We start from the raw sequence: 14,336 nt of genomic DNA, 5'->3' as shown, positions 1-14,336 counted from the left end.
CGTCCCCCCCCCACTGTCTTATCTCAAGTTCAGACCTTAAAGTCCTTGCAGTTTGTTTTCTTCCGTAGTTTGTTTTGTTTCCGTAGTTCCAGCACATGCCTGTACTTTGGTCGAATTAAGCTCTAATTAACAGGAGAACCTCTGCTTCTGAATGGCGGCGTTGGAGGGTTTTTGACAGGCAAAGTGCTTTTGCACTCAGCACCTCCCTGCCCCCCACATTCCATGCCAGAGTGAGAACCAGGTACCGAGACGAACAGCGAGTGAAGCCCGTTCCCCCCTGTCCCTGGGAGGAATTTGCAAGGATAATTACCCTCAATCATCCTTGTTTTTCCCTTGATTTCCCACTGTCGTGGGAGCTGCCTCCCTTAAGGCAGAGCAGAACCGGAAGCCACCTTTCTAGCCTGTTTGAGACACTCTTAAAAATGGTGGCCACCTTGGTTCCCAAACCCATTGTCATGATCCCTTCTTCATACACTGAATATGCTCCTTTGACAGCTCTGTTCTTAATTGATACTTGCAGTGGAGGCCCATTCAGGTTTTCCTGCTACGTGACTTGAGAGGGTCTCCAATGTTAACTAGGGGGTAAACGTGGCTTCTGTATTGCTCTGTTTCAGACACGTGGTTTATGTGCTTATGTATGCGCAGTTACCTTGTGTACTTAGGGCACGCTAGAATTCTTTTAACACTGGCTACAAATAGGTAAGGGGGACATGGGTGGTGCTGTGGGTTAAACCACTGAGCCTAAGACTTGCTGATCAGAAGATCAGCAGTTTGAATCCCCATGACGGGGCGAGCTCCCGTTGCTCGGTCCCTGCTCCTGCCAACCTAGCAGTTCGAAAGCACGTCAAAGTGCAAGTAGATAAATAGGTACCGCTCCAGCGGGAAGGTAAATGGCGTTTCCGTGCACTGCTCTGGTTCGCCAGAAGCGGCTTAGTCATGCTGGCCACACGACCCGGAAGCTGTACGCCGGCTCCCTTGGCCAATAAAGCGAGATGAGCGCCGCAACCCCAGAGGCGGCCACGACTGGACCTAATGGTCAGGGTTCCCTTTACCTTTTTACAAATAGGTAAAGGAGTCCATGATCATGTAACACAAACCCATGCTAAAAGAAAAGAGAAAAGGGGAGCGTGTGGGTATATCCGATTTTGAAGCCTAATGGAACACAAAGTCAGGGTTCAGAGATCTGTGCCTCCTGTACCTGCTCAGCCCTTTGAAATCCTATACCAACCGAGCACAGAAATCTCTGGCCCATTCTTTAGGTCCATATCCAGCGAGGCATATAGCTGATCCCTGAGGAGCAAATTGGGGGGCCCACTGGCACTTGTGAGCTAGCTGACTATTGGAAATTTGAGGTTTAAGTACAGTTGGGGGTCCAACTCTTCTCTTTGGGGAGGGGAAGGGCTTTCTGAGTAAGCAAATAATGAGAGCCATTCTCCCAGAGATTCATATGTTTGCAGGTGCCACTGTTTGGATATCTGAATCAGACATTCGTGTAAGGAGGTTAAGATACAAATCCTTCATGTTTGGGTAACAGTATGCGGATGATACCCAGCTCTACCTCTCTTTTAAATCAGAACAAGTAAAGGCGGTGAAGGTCCTGTGTGAGTGTCTGGAGGTGGTTGGAGGATGGATGGCGGCCAACAGATTGAGGTTGAATCCTGACAAGACAGAAGTACTGTTTTGGGGGGACAGGAGGCAGGCAGGTGTGGGGGACTCCCTGGTCCTGAATAGGGTAACTGTGCCCCTGAAGGACCAGGTGCGCAGCCTGGGAGTCATTCTGGACTCACAGTTGTCCATGGAGGCACAGGTCAATTCTGTCTTCAGGGCGCATGTCTACTAGCTCCACCTGGTACGCAGGCTAAGACCCTACCTACCTGTGGACTGTCTGGCCAGAGTGGTGCATGCTCTGGTTATCTCCCGCTTGGACTACTGCAATGCACTCTATGTGGGGCTACCTTTGAAGGTGACCCGGAAACTTCAATTAATCCAGAATGCGGCAGATAGACTGGTGAGTAGGAGCGGCCGCCGAGACCACATAACACCGGTCCTGAAAGACCTACATTGGCTCCCAGTACGTTTCCAAGCACAATTCAAAGTGTTGTTGCTGACCTTTAAAGCCCTAAACGGCCTCTGCCCAGTATCCCTGAAGGAGCGTCTCCACCACCATCATCTAGCAGGACACTGAGGTCCAGCTCCGAGGGCCTTCTGGTGGTTCCCTCACCGAGAGAAGTAAGGTTACAGGGAACCAGGCAGAGGGCCTTCTCGGTGGTGGCGCCTTCCCTGTGGAACGCCCTCCCATCAGATGTCAAAGAGATAAACAACTACCTGACATTTAGAAGACATCTGAAGGCAGCCCTGTTTAGGGAAGTTTTTAATATTTAAGGCTGTATTGTTTTTAACACTTGATTAGAAGCCACCCAGAGTGGCTGGGGAAACTCAGCCAGATAGGCGGGGTATAAATTGTTGTTGTTGTTGTTGTTGTTGTTGTTACAAGTGTTTTCAGCCAATGCTAGGTTATGGAGGGGTCTTTGGGATGAGTAATTTGTTATAAGACCGATAAGATTCTGTTCTTTCTTCCCTACTGCACTTCTGCCTGTTTCCCCTCTTGTTTAATCTGCATACTTGGCGGCTGAAGGGATCTATGTAGATATATAATGCCACTTGGACAATCTCTATAAGGAGGTGCCTGATACATACAAATAAATGATAATGAGTGAGAATGATTGGTGCTGCAATGGCTGCTTTCTAGCACAGGCAAAGCCACAGACTCTCTTGGTTTTCGGGGCTCAAGAAGCAAAAGGGAGAGATGAAGGAAGCCTGCTCATTGGGCATTTATTGGAGATACAAAATCTATGAAATCCCCTCACCCCTGAAACAATCAAAAAACCACCACCCACAGGTGCTGACCCCTAGCACTGGTCTTCTGCCTTGGTGCCATAGACCTCCACCTCGCACAAGGTCAAGTATTCGGCCCTTCCCGGGATGTGGACGCTCACATAGCGGCCCTTGAGCCAGTTGCAATGCAAGGTGCTGACGGAGCCAAGGCTGGTGTCTGTGATGGTCCCACAACTGGAGAGAGAGAGAGAAAGAGAATCAGCTTTAGGGTGGGTTTAATGTGGACTCTCCATCTAAACTGTGAAGGAATACATCCCTAAATATATGCTATTCCTCATGATCCCAGTCAAAGGGTGATGCCCAGTCTCCCCCAAAAGCTGGCCTCCCTGGTGTTTATAATGATGATGATTATGATAATTTATTTATTTATTTATACCCCGCCCATCTGGGCAGCTTCCAACAAAATATTAAAAATACAATAAAACGTCAGACATTAAAAACTTCCCTATACAGGTCTGCCTACAGATGTCTTCTAAAAGTTAGATACAGTGGTACCTCAGGTTACAGACGCTTCAGGTTACAGACACTTCAGGTTACAGACTCCGCTAACCCAGAAATAGTACCTCAGGTTAAGAACTTTGCTTCAGACTGAGAACAGAAATTGCGGCGCAGCAGCAGCGGGAGGCCCCATTAGCTAAAGTGGTGCTTCAGGTTAAGAACAGTTTCAGGTTAAGAAAGGACCCCCAGAACGAATTAAGTTCTTAACCCGAGGTACCACTGTAGTTGTTTATTTCCTTGACATCTGATGGGAGGGTGTTCCACAGGGAGGGCGTCACCACCGTGAAGGCCCTCTGCCTGGTTCCTGGTGAGGCAACTGCCAGAAGACCCTTGGAGCTGGACCTCAGTGTCCGGGCAGAACGATGGGGATGGATACACTCATTCATATCACTCACTACCTTTCACTTTCACTGTAGTCCAGATTAATTACTACAAAATTACCACCACCCACTTTTTCCATCTTTGGTCACTGTCCCTGTCCCACCCTCGTAAAGGGGGCAGGATGGAGGTTGGGGAAAATGAAACTTACAGGGGGTTGGACTTGCCATGGTCAACCACAGAGTCTCCTACATGGATCTGGGCTCCCAGGAGTCTCTCACTGCAGCAGCCCTGACGGTTTTTCACCACCACAGCCGAGATGGCATACTGGTCGCCCAGGTCCACGTACCACCAGGGGTCCTGGTCTTGATTAGTGTGGGTGCAGGAGCCTCCGGCGAAGAACCCGTCACAATTTCCATCCACAGCATTTCTTGCACCAGTAAAAATCTCATGTGGGTAGATGGAGGACTGGAAAGCTGGGCGGCCTTTGGCCAAGTTGTGAGCTGGAGCATGATGGGAAGGAGATGGAGGGAGAATAAATGGTTAGAGACTTATACAGCCTTCATGGAAGCTCCTCTCTGGACAAGAACAGGGAGCAGCAGAGACCGGGGGAAGCTTTGCAAAGCCCTTCAGGAGACCCACTTTCAGTGTTCAAAGAAGCTGCAACAGAAGAGGGAGGAATATTGCCACACTGATATTAAAATAGTTGCATTTCCAGATTTCGATTTTCCATGGCCCTCCAACCAAGAGGTGAGGCTCTGCAGTGTTTAAAGGCTTTTAAACAACTTTGGTAGAAAAGTAAATTGAACAAGCTCAGAGACAGGCCTTCTCTAACCTTGGAATGGCTATGAAAGGAGGCCAATGTTCATGCCTTCTCCTGCATCCCTGCATTTTGGGGGAAGCCCAGTCCTGCAAGAAGCTGGTGGTGCTGAGAGCCAGAGGCTGAGTTTGGTCCTTTCTCCTTCAGCCTGACACACCTCGCAGGGCTCTTGTGAGGATAAAACGGGGGTTGTCATTGTGCAGTGTAAAGGTAAAGCGACCCCTGACCATTAGGTCCAGTCGCGGACGACTCTGGGGTTGCAGCGCTCATCTCGCTTTATTGGCCGAGGGAGCCGGCGTACAGCTTCCGGGTCATGTGGCCAGCAGGACTAAGCCGCTTCTGGCGAACCAGAGCAGCGCACAGAAACGCTGTTTACCTTCCCGCCGCAGCGGTACCTATTTATCTACTTGCACTTTGACGTGCTTTCAAATTGCTAGGTTGGAAGGAGCAGGGACCGAGCAACGGCAGCTCACCCCGTCATGGGGATTCGAACCGCCGACCTTCTGATTGGCAAGTCCTAGTCTCAGTGGTTTAACCCACAGCACCACCCGAGTCCCTTGTGCAGTGTAAGGGCAGGACATAATTGCAGTGACAACAAAGAGGTTACATCTAAACATGATGTTGGAGATTTCAAGAGTGTGTTGATCTCCTGCCATCCTTGTATACCTCCTAGCACATTCATCCTCACTTCACCTGAAGGAATGAGCTACCAGACTGAAGGTCACATTGGGCAAATGGGAAATATAAATGTAACCAGTTCCCTCTCCTTCTCCCCAAGCAGTCTTGAAGGACAGTGTAGAATATAGTCCTATGAGGACCATCTTGGTACTGAGTATGAAAGCACACTGAACATGCTAGAGACCAGTCCTCTCCAACCTTGGCATTGATGTCCAAGGATGGCATTGTTCATGGCCTCCCCAGACCCATTTTTGGGGGTGCCCTGCTGAGCAATGGGCTGCTGATGCTGAGCTCTAGAGGCTGCACCATCAGGATGTCTCTTGGAAACAGCAGCCACCTCAGTACTGCATCCTCTCCTCTGCCTGGGGGTGGAGCAGCCTCGGTCCGAACGCATAAAGGGAGGAATTTGCTGGATGGGTCCAATGGAGGGGAGATGTTGTTCCCCCATCACAACTTGTCAGGTCTGAACCCTTCGGATAACTAATTGCAATCTTAATATGCGATGTTCTCACTAGGTAAGATGGCTCCCAACTTTCACTGTCACAACAGCAGCTTAGAGGTCACTGGTTTGTATGTAAAATAACTAAGCAAGTATTAGAAATCACCCCAGAATTGGGCCTACTAAACATCTTCCAAGACAATAACGCCCACTTACACCACAAAGAACTCATAACCCACCTACTTTCAGCAGCCAGAAACACCATAACCAGGCATCATAACCAGACACTGGAGAGACCTGTCAGGAGTAAGCATGGACCAATGGGACCATATAGTATGGGAAACAGCCCTACTAGAAAAATTAACCAATAAACTGAAACTGACACGGGGACAAATAGAAGAAGACGCCTTCACCCCGGTGTGGCTCCCCTTTATCACATACACAGCACAACAAGATAATGATAATAATCCACCAACAGCATACAAATCAATATGGCTAACCTGATCCAAAACACCCACCCACCCCACTCACACACGAAAACAAAGATCACCACAGCCAACCACAAGCAACCACACCCTGGGCCAACCCCAACCTCTCTCACCACCAAAGGAACACAAGCGAACAGCAGAGAACCTGCACAAGCGCCACTGACACAAAACCCCACATATATTAAGGAAACTAGAAACATCGCCACCCGACCCCACCCCCACTAACCTTTTCCCCCCCACCTCTTCCCCGCTTTTCTTCCTAATGTCTCAACAAATGAAACTGATCTGTAAAAAAAATGTTACTTGAAGAAGAGAGAGAGAGAGAGAGAGAGAGAGAGATTGCACATACTTCTGTAAACCAAGAAAATTTTTTAAAAAATATGTTTCTTTAAAAAAGAGATCACTGGTTTGGGGGGAATAGGGGTGCTTCTGGGTGGCAGAGAGGTATCATTTGCATTTGGGTCTGACCCACAGACCAGCCCCCTTTGGAAGCTCTTACCAGTGCCTTGCAGCTCAGGCTTGCAGCTCTGGGTGTCCCCACTGCCTGCCAGGAGCGCCAGGGTCAGCATCGAAATCCAGGTGAGGAGCATTCTGGAAGGAGGGGAGGGGAGACAGCAGTGAGGGAGGGGTCTGTGCTGGAGCCATGGGGGGTCTGCCTCCCCCTGAGCCCCAGGAAAGTAAAAAATAATAATGGGGAAGGTGGGCTCAGAGCCAGCCAGGAATGCTCAGAGGAGGTCTTTGGGTGGGTCATGAGACTTGCTGGCTAGAAACGGCAAGGATATGTTAGAGTGTTCCTTGTCAGCATGGAAACAGGGTGAGGGGGAGAGAGAGTTTGGAGAGAGTGCTGGGAAATTATGAATGGCGAAACTTGCTGAAATATACTCGGAGTCCAGAGTGGATTTCATGATCTTTATTCAGCTATCCATTCTTTATTCAACCTCTCCATTCTGAAGGAAATCAGCCCTGAGTGCTCACTGGAAGGACAGATCATGAAGCTGAGGCTCCAATACTTTGGCCACCTCATGAGAAGAGAAGACCCCCTGGAAAAGACCCTGATGTTGGGAAAGATGGAGGGCACAAGGAGAAGGGGACGACAGAGGACGAGATGGTTGAACAGTGTTCTCGAAGCTACAAACATGAGTTTGACCAAACTGCGGGAGGCAGTGGAAGACAGGAGGGCCTGGCATGCTCTGGTCCAGGGGGTCACGAAGAGGCGGACACAACTAAACGACTAAACAACAATAACAACATTCAGCTCATAGTGGTGAGGAGCAATGGAAGTTCACCCCGAATGTCTGCTTTATATACAGTGGTACCTCGGGTTACATACGCTTCAGGTTACAGATGCTTCAGGTTACAGACTCCGCTAACCCAGAAATAGTGCTTCAGGTTAAGAACTTTGCTTCAGGATGAGAACAGAAATTGTGCTCCGGCAGTGCAGCAGCAGCAGGAGGCCCCATTAGCTAAAGTGGTGCTTCAGGTTAAGAACAGTTTCAGGTTAAGAACGGACCTCCAGAATGAATTAAGTACTTAACCCGAGGTACCACTGTACATTATTTACACAATGGGCCACACGTGATTGGCTAATTCCGGGATTCTCCTGTAGGCCAATCAGGTTGTGGATTCACTTCCACCTGGAGCTGGATTGGGTGGCTCCTGCGGACCAATCCGACTGCTGCATTCTGGATCCTATTCAACTCAGTACATAACACTTGCATTAACAGGAAGGTTTGTGTACCTGCTAAAGAAGATGCACTTTTCAAAAGTCAGCCTGAAAGAGCCCACAAGAAGAAGTTTGGGGAAGTCAGTTGAGTGTGATTAAATCTGTGGTGAGGTGACAACGGAAATAGGGAACCTGGGGCAAACTGTTGAAAGGGTGGGGCAGGAGACAGAGGAGTTGGTGACCCCGTGGTGCTGATAAAGCCACTTCCGCCCTGCAGAGGAGGTGGGGTTGCGGGCGTCACGCCCCCACCACTTGCATGGAAGCTGGAGCCCAGCCCCCACGCGATTGGGGGAATCCCCAGCCGCGTCACCCCCTGGCCAGCCAATCGGATGGCTCTGGGGGCCTGGCCTGCCCTATTTAACGCAGGTACGGCCGGGGATCTCCCTCTTTGCCAGCTGCCAGCTGTTCCTGCTTCTCCCGCCCTATAAGGTTTTTGTTCCTTGACCTTGCTATGGATCTTGGTTGGTCGCCATTGAGGGGCCTGGTAGGAATTTTTTCCACTTGGCAAATTGGCACCAGCCACTTGGTTTTCTCCTACCTCGTAGCAAATCGTCACAACTCTCTGGTATGGGCGGTTAGGCATTGGTATTGCTCTGTAGATGGAAGAGGGGAGGTAATGCCATCACCTGCCTCACATATTGAAGGATATAGCCAATAAAGGATTCCGGGGGGCGTGGCCCTGTCCAAAGTCTAGGGAGGTGAGGGCCTAAGGCATGCCCCCTATCTGTGACCCCAGGGAAGTTCCTAGTCGATGTGCATCAGCAGGACTCCCCCTACTGGTGGTTAACCCTTCCCAGTCTTCAAGCGGACGGATATAGTCAGTTAGGACCAATGCCTAAGCCAATACCACTCATCACCCGTAACCAATAAAGTTGTGGCCTTATTTAGCCCATTAACCTTAATAATTGTGTCATGTGTCTTTATTTCCACTGGGGGGGGGGAGGCAGGAACTCGCCATGCAACTAGAAACCGCTGCTGCTGAGGAGATAAGAGGGGGGAACACGGAACCAGTGAAACTGCAGGCATACAGGTAAATGTATGAAAGATCTGGATTTTGTGTGCTTAGGGGTCTCTTGCCTGAACCACGAAGTTGGCAGGACACCATTCGTGACCAAGAGCAAACACTGCCTGTTTTGCTATCGCTGCCTGCCTTCCCAACCACAAGGCAATGAACACTTTGGACCGCTGTCCCATGACAAGAAGGACAAGCTGCAAAGATGCTTAAAGATGCAGAAGGCAGTTCCTCTGGCAACGGGCCTCACTGGGGGTCCCTAACAGACTTTTTAAGATGCCTCCAAAAATATAGGGTGGTAGCCAACTATGTTTATCTCAGCATGGAACAATTGAATGATATGATGGTATGATAGATAATTGTAAGAGAATATAATATTGATGAAAATTAACAAAAGAAAAGGAAAAAATAGTGTGCTAGATAGACTAAGTGGCAGGTGCATGATGGGGTGGCGAGAAGCCGTTAGAAACTCAAGAAGAACATATTGTGATGCGAAATAACAAATATTACCATTTTCTTCTCTTTCTTCTGGATAAGCCTTTTGTTTGTTCTTTTTAATTTCAATAAAGCATTAAAAAAATTCTTGGCCATTCTCATTTATTTCAATGTGTCTACTCAGAGTAATACTACCCATAATTTTCTGGAATTTTAGAACAAAGTCTTGAAAGTTAAATTAGTTCTGTAAAGATGCTCTAAGCTCTGGACTTTCTTTGGGACACGGGGGATATTCTGGGCTTCAGGTATCACACCCAATGAGGCACCTCCCTTCCAATTTTATTCATTTCATAAAATTTAAACCACTCAATTGTAGAAAACCTCAAATCGGCTCACAAAACTTACCTTGCTTCTCTGTGTTGGGATCAGCAACCAGAAGCGTCTTTCTCCAAAACGTTTCCTCTCTGCTTCCAAATGAGTTCTGGAGCTCTCAGGCAGTCCTGGTTTTATGCTCTTCAACTCCCCCAAACAGGAAGATGTTGAAAGCAGATTTGCACGCCCTTCTTCTAATCAGGCTTGTGTTTGTTTCTGACTCTCTCCTTTGATTAAGGGTCGTATTACTTGATCCACAACTGCCAACACACACAACAGGTGCAAGGAAGAAGATTGCATTTATGGAGAGGTTAAAAAGTTGAGCTGCCTCATTTGCATCTGAACATATCCTCCGGTGAGAGATCTTTTGCTGGAGTCCATATGGGCATCTGTTACGAATACATGTTTACCCTTCACATTATGCCCCATTACACACACCAGGAAATGAAGGAAGCTTCGTTTATCAATGAAATGAAAAAGACAGAGTATTTGCATGCTGTTTCAGGCAGGCTGGGGACAGATATGCAATCAGGAGGGGGGGAAGCCTGCATAGCTCAGTTGGTTAGAGTCTGGTGCTGATAACACCAAGGCAGCAGGTTTGATTCATGTATGGGATCCTGCGTTGCTGGGGGTTGGGCTAGATGGCCTTCAGGGTCCCTTCGAACTCTGTGATTCTGTAAAATCATACAGCACAAACAAATCTGGTATCTAAAAAGTAAAGGAGTCCCTTGATATCTGGTTTAAGAAGGTATTATTCATTGCAAAATCTGAAAAGCTTGCACATTATTTGCTAGTTGTTTTATTATTATTATTATTCATTTCACTTCTATACCACTTTGAGAAAAACCTCACAGCAGTTTACAGCATCTTACAACATCAATAAAACAATCCAGAATCAAACATTTCTGAAGAAAGCCAAATGTAAAGCATACAGTCAAAGCAACATCATTAACAGGAAACAAAAATATTATCTGAAAGATTTTGAAATAAAACATTACAAAGGAGGTCAGCTACAGAATGCATATTTAACACAAACAAACAATAGTTAGGGTTTGTTGTCAGGCATAGCGATGTCCCTCTGGTCTCCCAGGAGCCTCTTTTGTAGGGCAGGTGTGTGGGCCCCGCCCCCTAGGCCAGGTGGAAAGGGCCTTGCAGAGAGTGACCTCCACGCCCCAGAGCCGGGCGATGTTCCCAAGGGCAAAGCCAATGTCTGTTCATTTTATAATAAAGTATTATTCTCCTTTGTTGCCAACAAAGGTCCGCATAGTTCAAGCTCTGGTTTTCCCAATAGTGATGGATGGAAGTGAGAGCTGGACCATCAAGAAGGCTGATCGTCGAAGAATTGATGCTTTTGAATTATGGTGCTGGAGGAGACTCTTGAGAGTCCCATGGACTGCAAAAAGATCCAACCTATCTATTCTTAAGGAAATCAGCCCTGAGTGCTCACTGGAAGGACAGATCCTGAAGCTGAGGCTCCAAGACTTTGGCCACCTCAGGAGAAGAGAAGACTCCCTGGAAAAGACCCTGATGTTGGGAAAGATGGAGGGCACAAGGAGAAGGGGACGACAGAGGACGAGATGGTGGGACAGTGTTCTCGAAGCTACCAGCATGAGTTTGACCGAACTGGGGGAGGCAGTGGAGGACAGGAGGGCCTGGCGTGCTCTGGTCCAGGGGGTCACAAAGAGGCGGACACGACTAAACGACTAAACAACAACATTATTCTCCTGTTATCTTGTTTCTTATTTCGTACAGCTGCGTCTGAGTTCATACTGCAACAATTCTTCTTAAGATGTGTTTTGAAAATGCTCAGCACCTCCAGCTTGGGCTCGGAAGGTCCCCTTTGCCTGGAGCTCTGGAAAACCTGCTATCAGTCAAGAGAATAGTATGCTAGATGAAGCAAAGATCTGTCTCATGTTCTTATGAGTACATTCAGGGAAGGATAAAGTCCAGAAAACAATTAATTAATGGGTCTAGATGGGGGGGGAGCAGGATACACTTAATTAAAATCATCATCATCATCCCAATGGGAATATTTTTGCGATATCTGCAACATTTTCCCAAGCACTTCATGTCGCTATTTGTCTACTGTGGGGCTTCGCCCACACACCTGACAGATGGTTCCAGCGAAACGGCCTCAGGGTCAAGCTTTCAGGGCGATGATTCCAACACAAAAGCACATCCACCCTCTTTCCACAAGGCCCCAGCAGACTATTTGCTTTGGAGCTTATGGGCCTGGTTGGTACCAGGCCAGAACAAATACCCTTTTCCATGTTTCTTTGCATGATAAATTTCTTATTTTCAAATCATTTGGCACATGGCAGTGGATTCTTTTTTATTTCCACCTGTGGCATGCAGTTGCAGATAGGCTGGAGAACCCACAACCCATAACCAGAGTTGTGGGTTGTGTAACTGGGCCCCCACAGGTGTTGGCACCTGGGAACAAGAAAGAATCTGAGAACAGGAAGGAGAAAAGTTGATGTCCTCAATCTTGGTCTCAGCATCTTTCTAACCTGCTGAGGTTTTTCTGAGCCAGGCAAGAGCTGCCCATCACGAGGCAGATAAAACCAGCAGGGCTGCTCTAGAGGAGATCCAAGACTCTTCTCTAAGTGCTCACAGACCGACTGTGTGATGATCTGTTCTGGACCTTTCCTGGTATCAAGGTCAAGGTCACCAGTCGGTAGTTACCTGGGTCTTCCTTTTCTCCCTTTCTGAAGATGTGGACAACCTTTGCTTGCCTCCAGTCTGCAGGGACCTCACCTGTTCTCCATGAATTCTCAAATATAAGAGGCAAAGGCTCTGAAGTTACTTCCACAAGCTCCTTTAGTACCCTTCGATGCAGCTCATCAGGCCCTAGAGATCTGAATTTATTTAAAGCAGGGGTCAGCAAACTTTTTCAGCAAGGGGCTGATCCACTGTCCTTCAGACCTTGTGGGGGGCCAGACTATATTTTGGGGGGGGGAATTCCTATGCCCCACAAATAACCCAGAGATGCATTATTATTATTATTATTATTATTATTATTATTATTATTATTATTTAACCCTGCCCATCTGGCTGGGTTTCCCCAGCCACTCTGGGCGGCTTCCAACAGAACACTAAAATACAATAACCAATTATACATTAAAAACTTCCCTAAACAGGGCTGCCTTCAGATATCTTCTAAAAGTCTGGTAGTCGTTTTTCTCTTTGACATTTGATGGGAGGGCGTTCCACAGGGTGGGTGCCACCACTGAGAAGGCACTCTGCGTGGTTCCCTGAAACCTCACTTCTCGCAGCGAGCGAACTGCCAGAAGGCCCTCGGCGCTGGACCTCAGTGTCTGGGCAAAACAGTGAATAAAAGCACACCTTCTACTCATGTAAAAACACCAGGCAGGCCCCACAAATAACCCAGAGATGCATTTTCAATAAAAGGGCACATTCTACTCATGTAAAAACGCGCTGATTCCCTGACCGTCCACATGCCGGATTGAGAAGGCTATTGGGCCGGATCCAGCCCCTGAGCCCTAGTTGGCCTACCCATGATTTAAAGTATCTCGGTGTTTCCTATCTGGTCTGCAGCTCCCTCCTTGCATTGTTTATTCTGTTATCACCAGGTTGGGCATCCCTTTCCTTTTGGGTGAAGACAGAGGCAAAGCAGGTGTTGAGTACCGTATTTTTCGCCCTATAGGACGTAGCGTCCCATAAGGCGCACCTAGTTTTTTGGGGGGGGGAATAAAGGGAAAAAAAATTCCCCCCCCCCCAGGCGCGGGGCTGGGGCGGGGGAGGCCCGAGCTTCCCCCACCCCAGCCCCCAAACAGGCAGCTCTCTGCAAGCCGTGGGAGCCCAGCGCTGGCTCCTGCTGCTTGCGGAGAGGTCCGCGAAGCCTGGACGCGCTGAGCGCTCCCGCTGCTTGCGGAGAGGTCCGCGAAGCCTGCAGAGCGAGAGGCTCTCCAGGCTTCAGCGAAAGCCTGCATTCGCCCCATAGGACACACACACATTTCCCCTTCATTTTTGGAGGGGGAAAAGTGTGTCCTATAGGGCGAAAAATACGGTAATTCCGCCTTCTCTCTGTCACCCAATAGCATTTCTCCGTGTTTCCCATGCAGAGGACCTACTTGCTGGTTCTTCTTCTTACTTCAAACATAACCAAAGAACCTTTTTAAATATTATTTTAAACCTCTCTTGCAAGCATAGGAGCCAGCTCCTAGGGGCCGAGATCCCTCCAGGCCCTCAATAAATTATTTGAGGGGGTCGGAGCCAGACAGTACAAACTGAAGGCATTCGCAGATGACTTAGTATTGACTTTGCAAGAGCCGGACACTAGTACAAAGAGAGTTTTAGAGTTAATTCAAGTCTTTGGTCAGGTGGCAGGATTTAAGTTGAATAAACAAAAAACTAAAGTTCTGGAAAAAAAATTAACAAATGCTGAAAGAGAGAGCTTTCAAAATGAAACTGGATTAACGGTGGCAAAGAAAGTAAAATATTTGGGGATTAATATGACATCCAAAAACGTGAATTTATTTAAAGACAACTATGACAAATGTTGGACAGAGGTAAAGAAAGATCTAGAAATATGGTCGAACTTGAAGCTTTCCTTGTTAGGCCGAATTGCAGTGATCAAAATGAATGTATTGCCTAGAATGTTATTTTTGTTTCAGACACTACAAATTGTGGATAAA

The 14,336-nt window shown here is 47.9% G+C and overlaps 1 protein-coding gene across 1 annotated transcript; it reads right to left on the bottom strand.

Annotated features, from left to right (window-relative positions):
• Positions 1 to 2,807: 2,807 nt before the first annotated feature.
• Positions 2,808 to 9,946, bottom strand: LOC309348990 (fucolectin-like). The gene is made up of 4 exons (XM_081874837.1): positions 9,712 to 9,946; positions 6,636 to 6,727; positions 3,923 to 4,214; positions 2,808 to 3,069 (listed from the first exon to the last, which is right to left on the bottom strand). The coding sequence occupies exons 2-4, from the start codon at positions 6,724 to 6,726 to the stop codon at positions 2,910 to 2,912; spliced, it is 543 nt and encodes a 180-aa protein (XP_081730963.1). The 5' UTR covers position 6,727; positions 9,712 to 9,946; the 3' UTR covers positions 2,808 to 2,909.
• Between the last annotated feature and the right edge of the window lie 4,390 nt (positions 9,947 to 14,336).

This window comes from Podarcis erhardii, assembly GCF_964252035.2.
Source record: "Podarcis erhardii genome assembly, chromosome: 8".
NCBI classification, from domain to species: Eukaryota; Metazoa; Chordata; class Lepidosauria; order Squamata; family Lacertidae; genus Podarcis; species Podarcis erhardii.
Note: the sequence above shows the minus strand (reverse complement) of the source record. Positions and strands in the feature narration are given on the sequence as shown.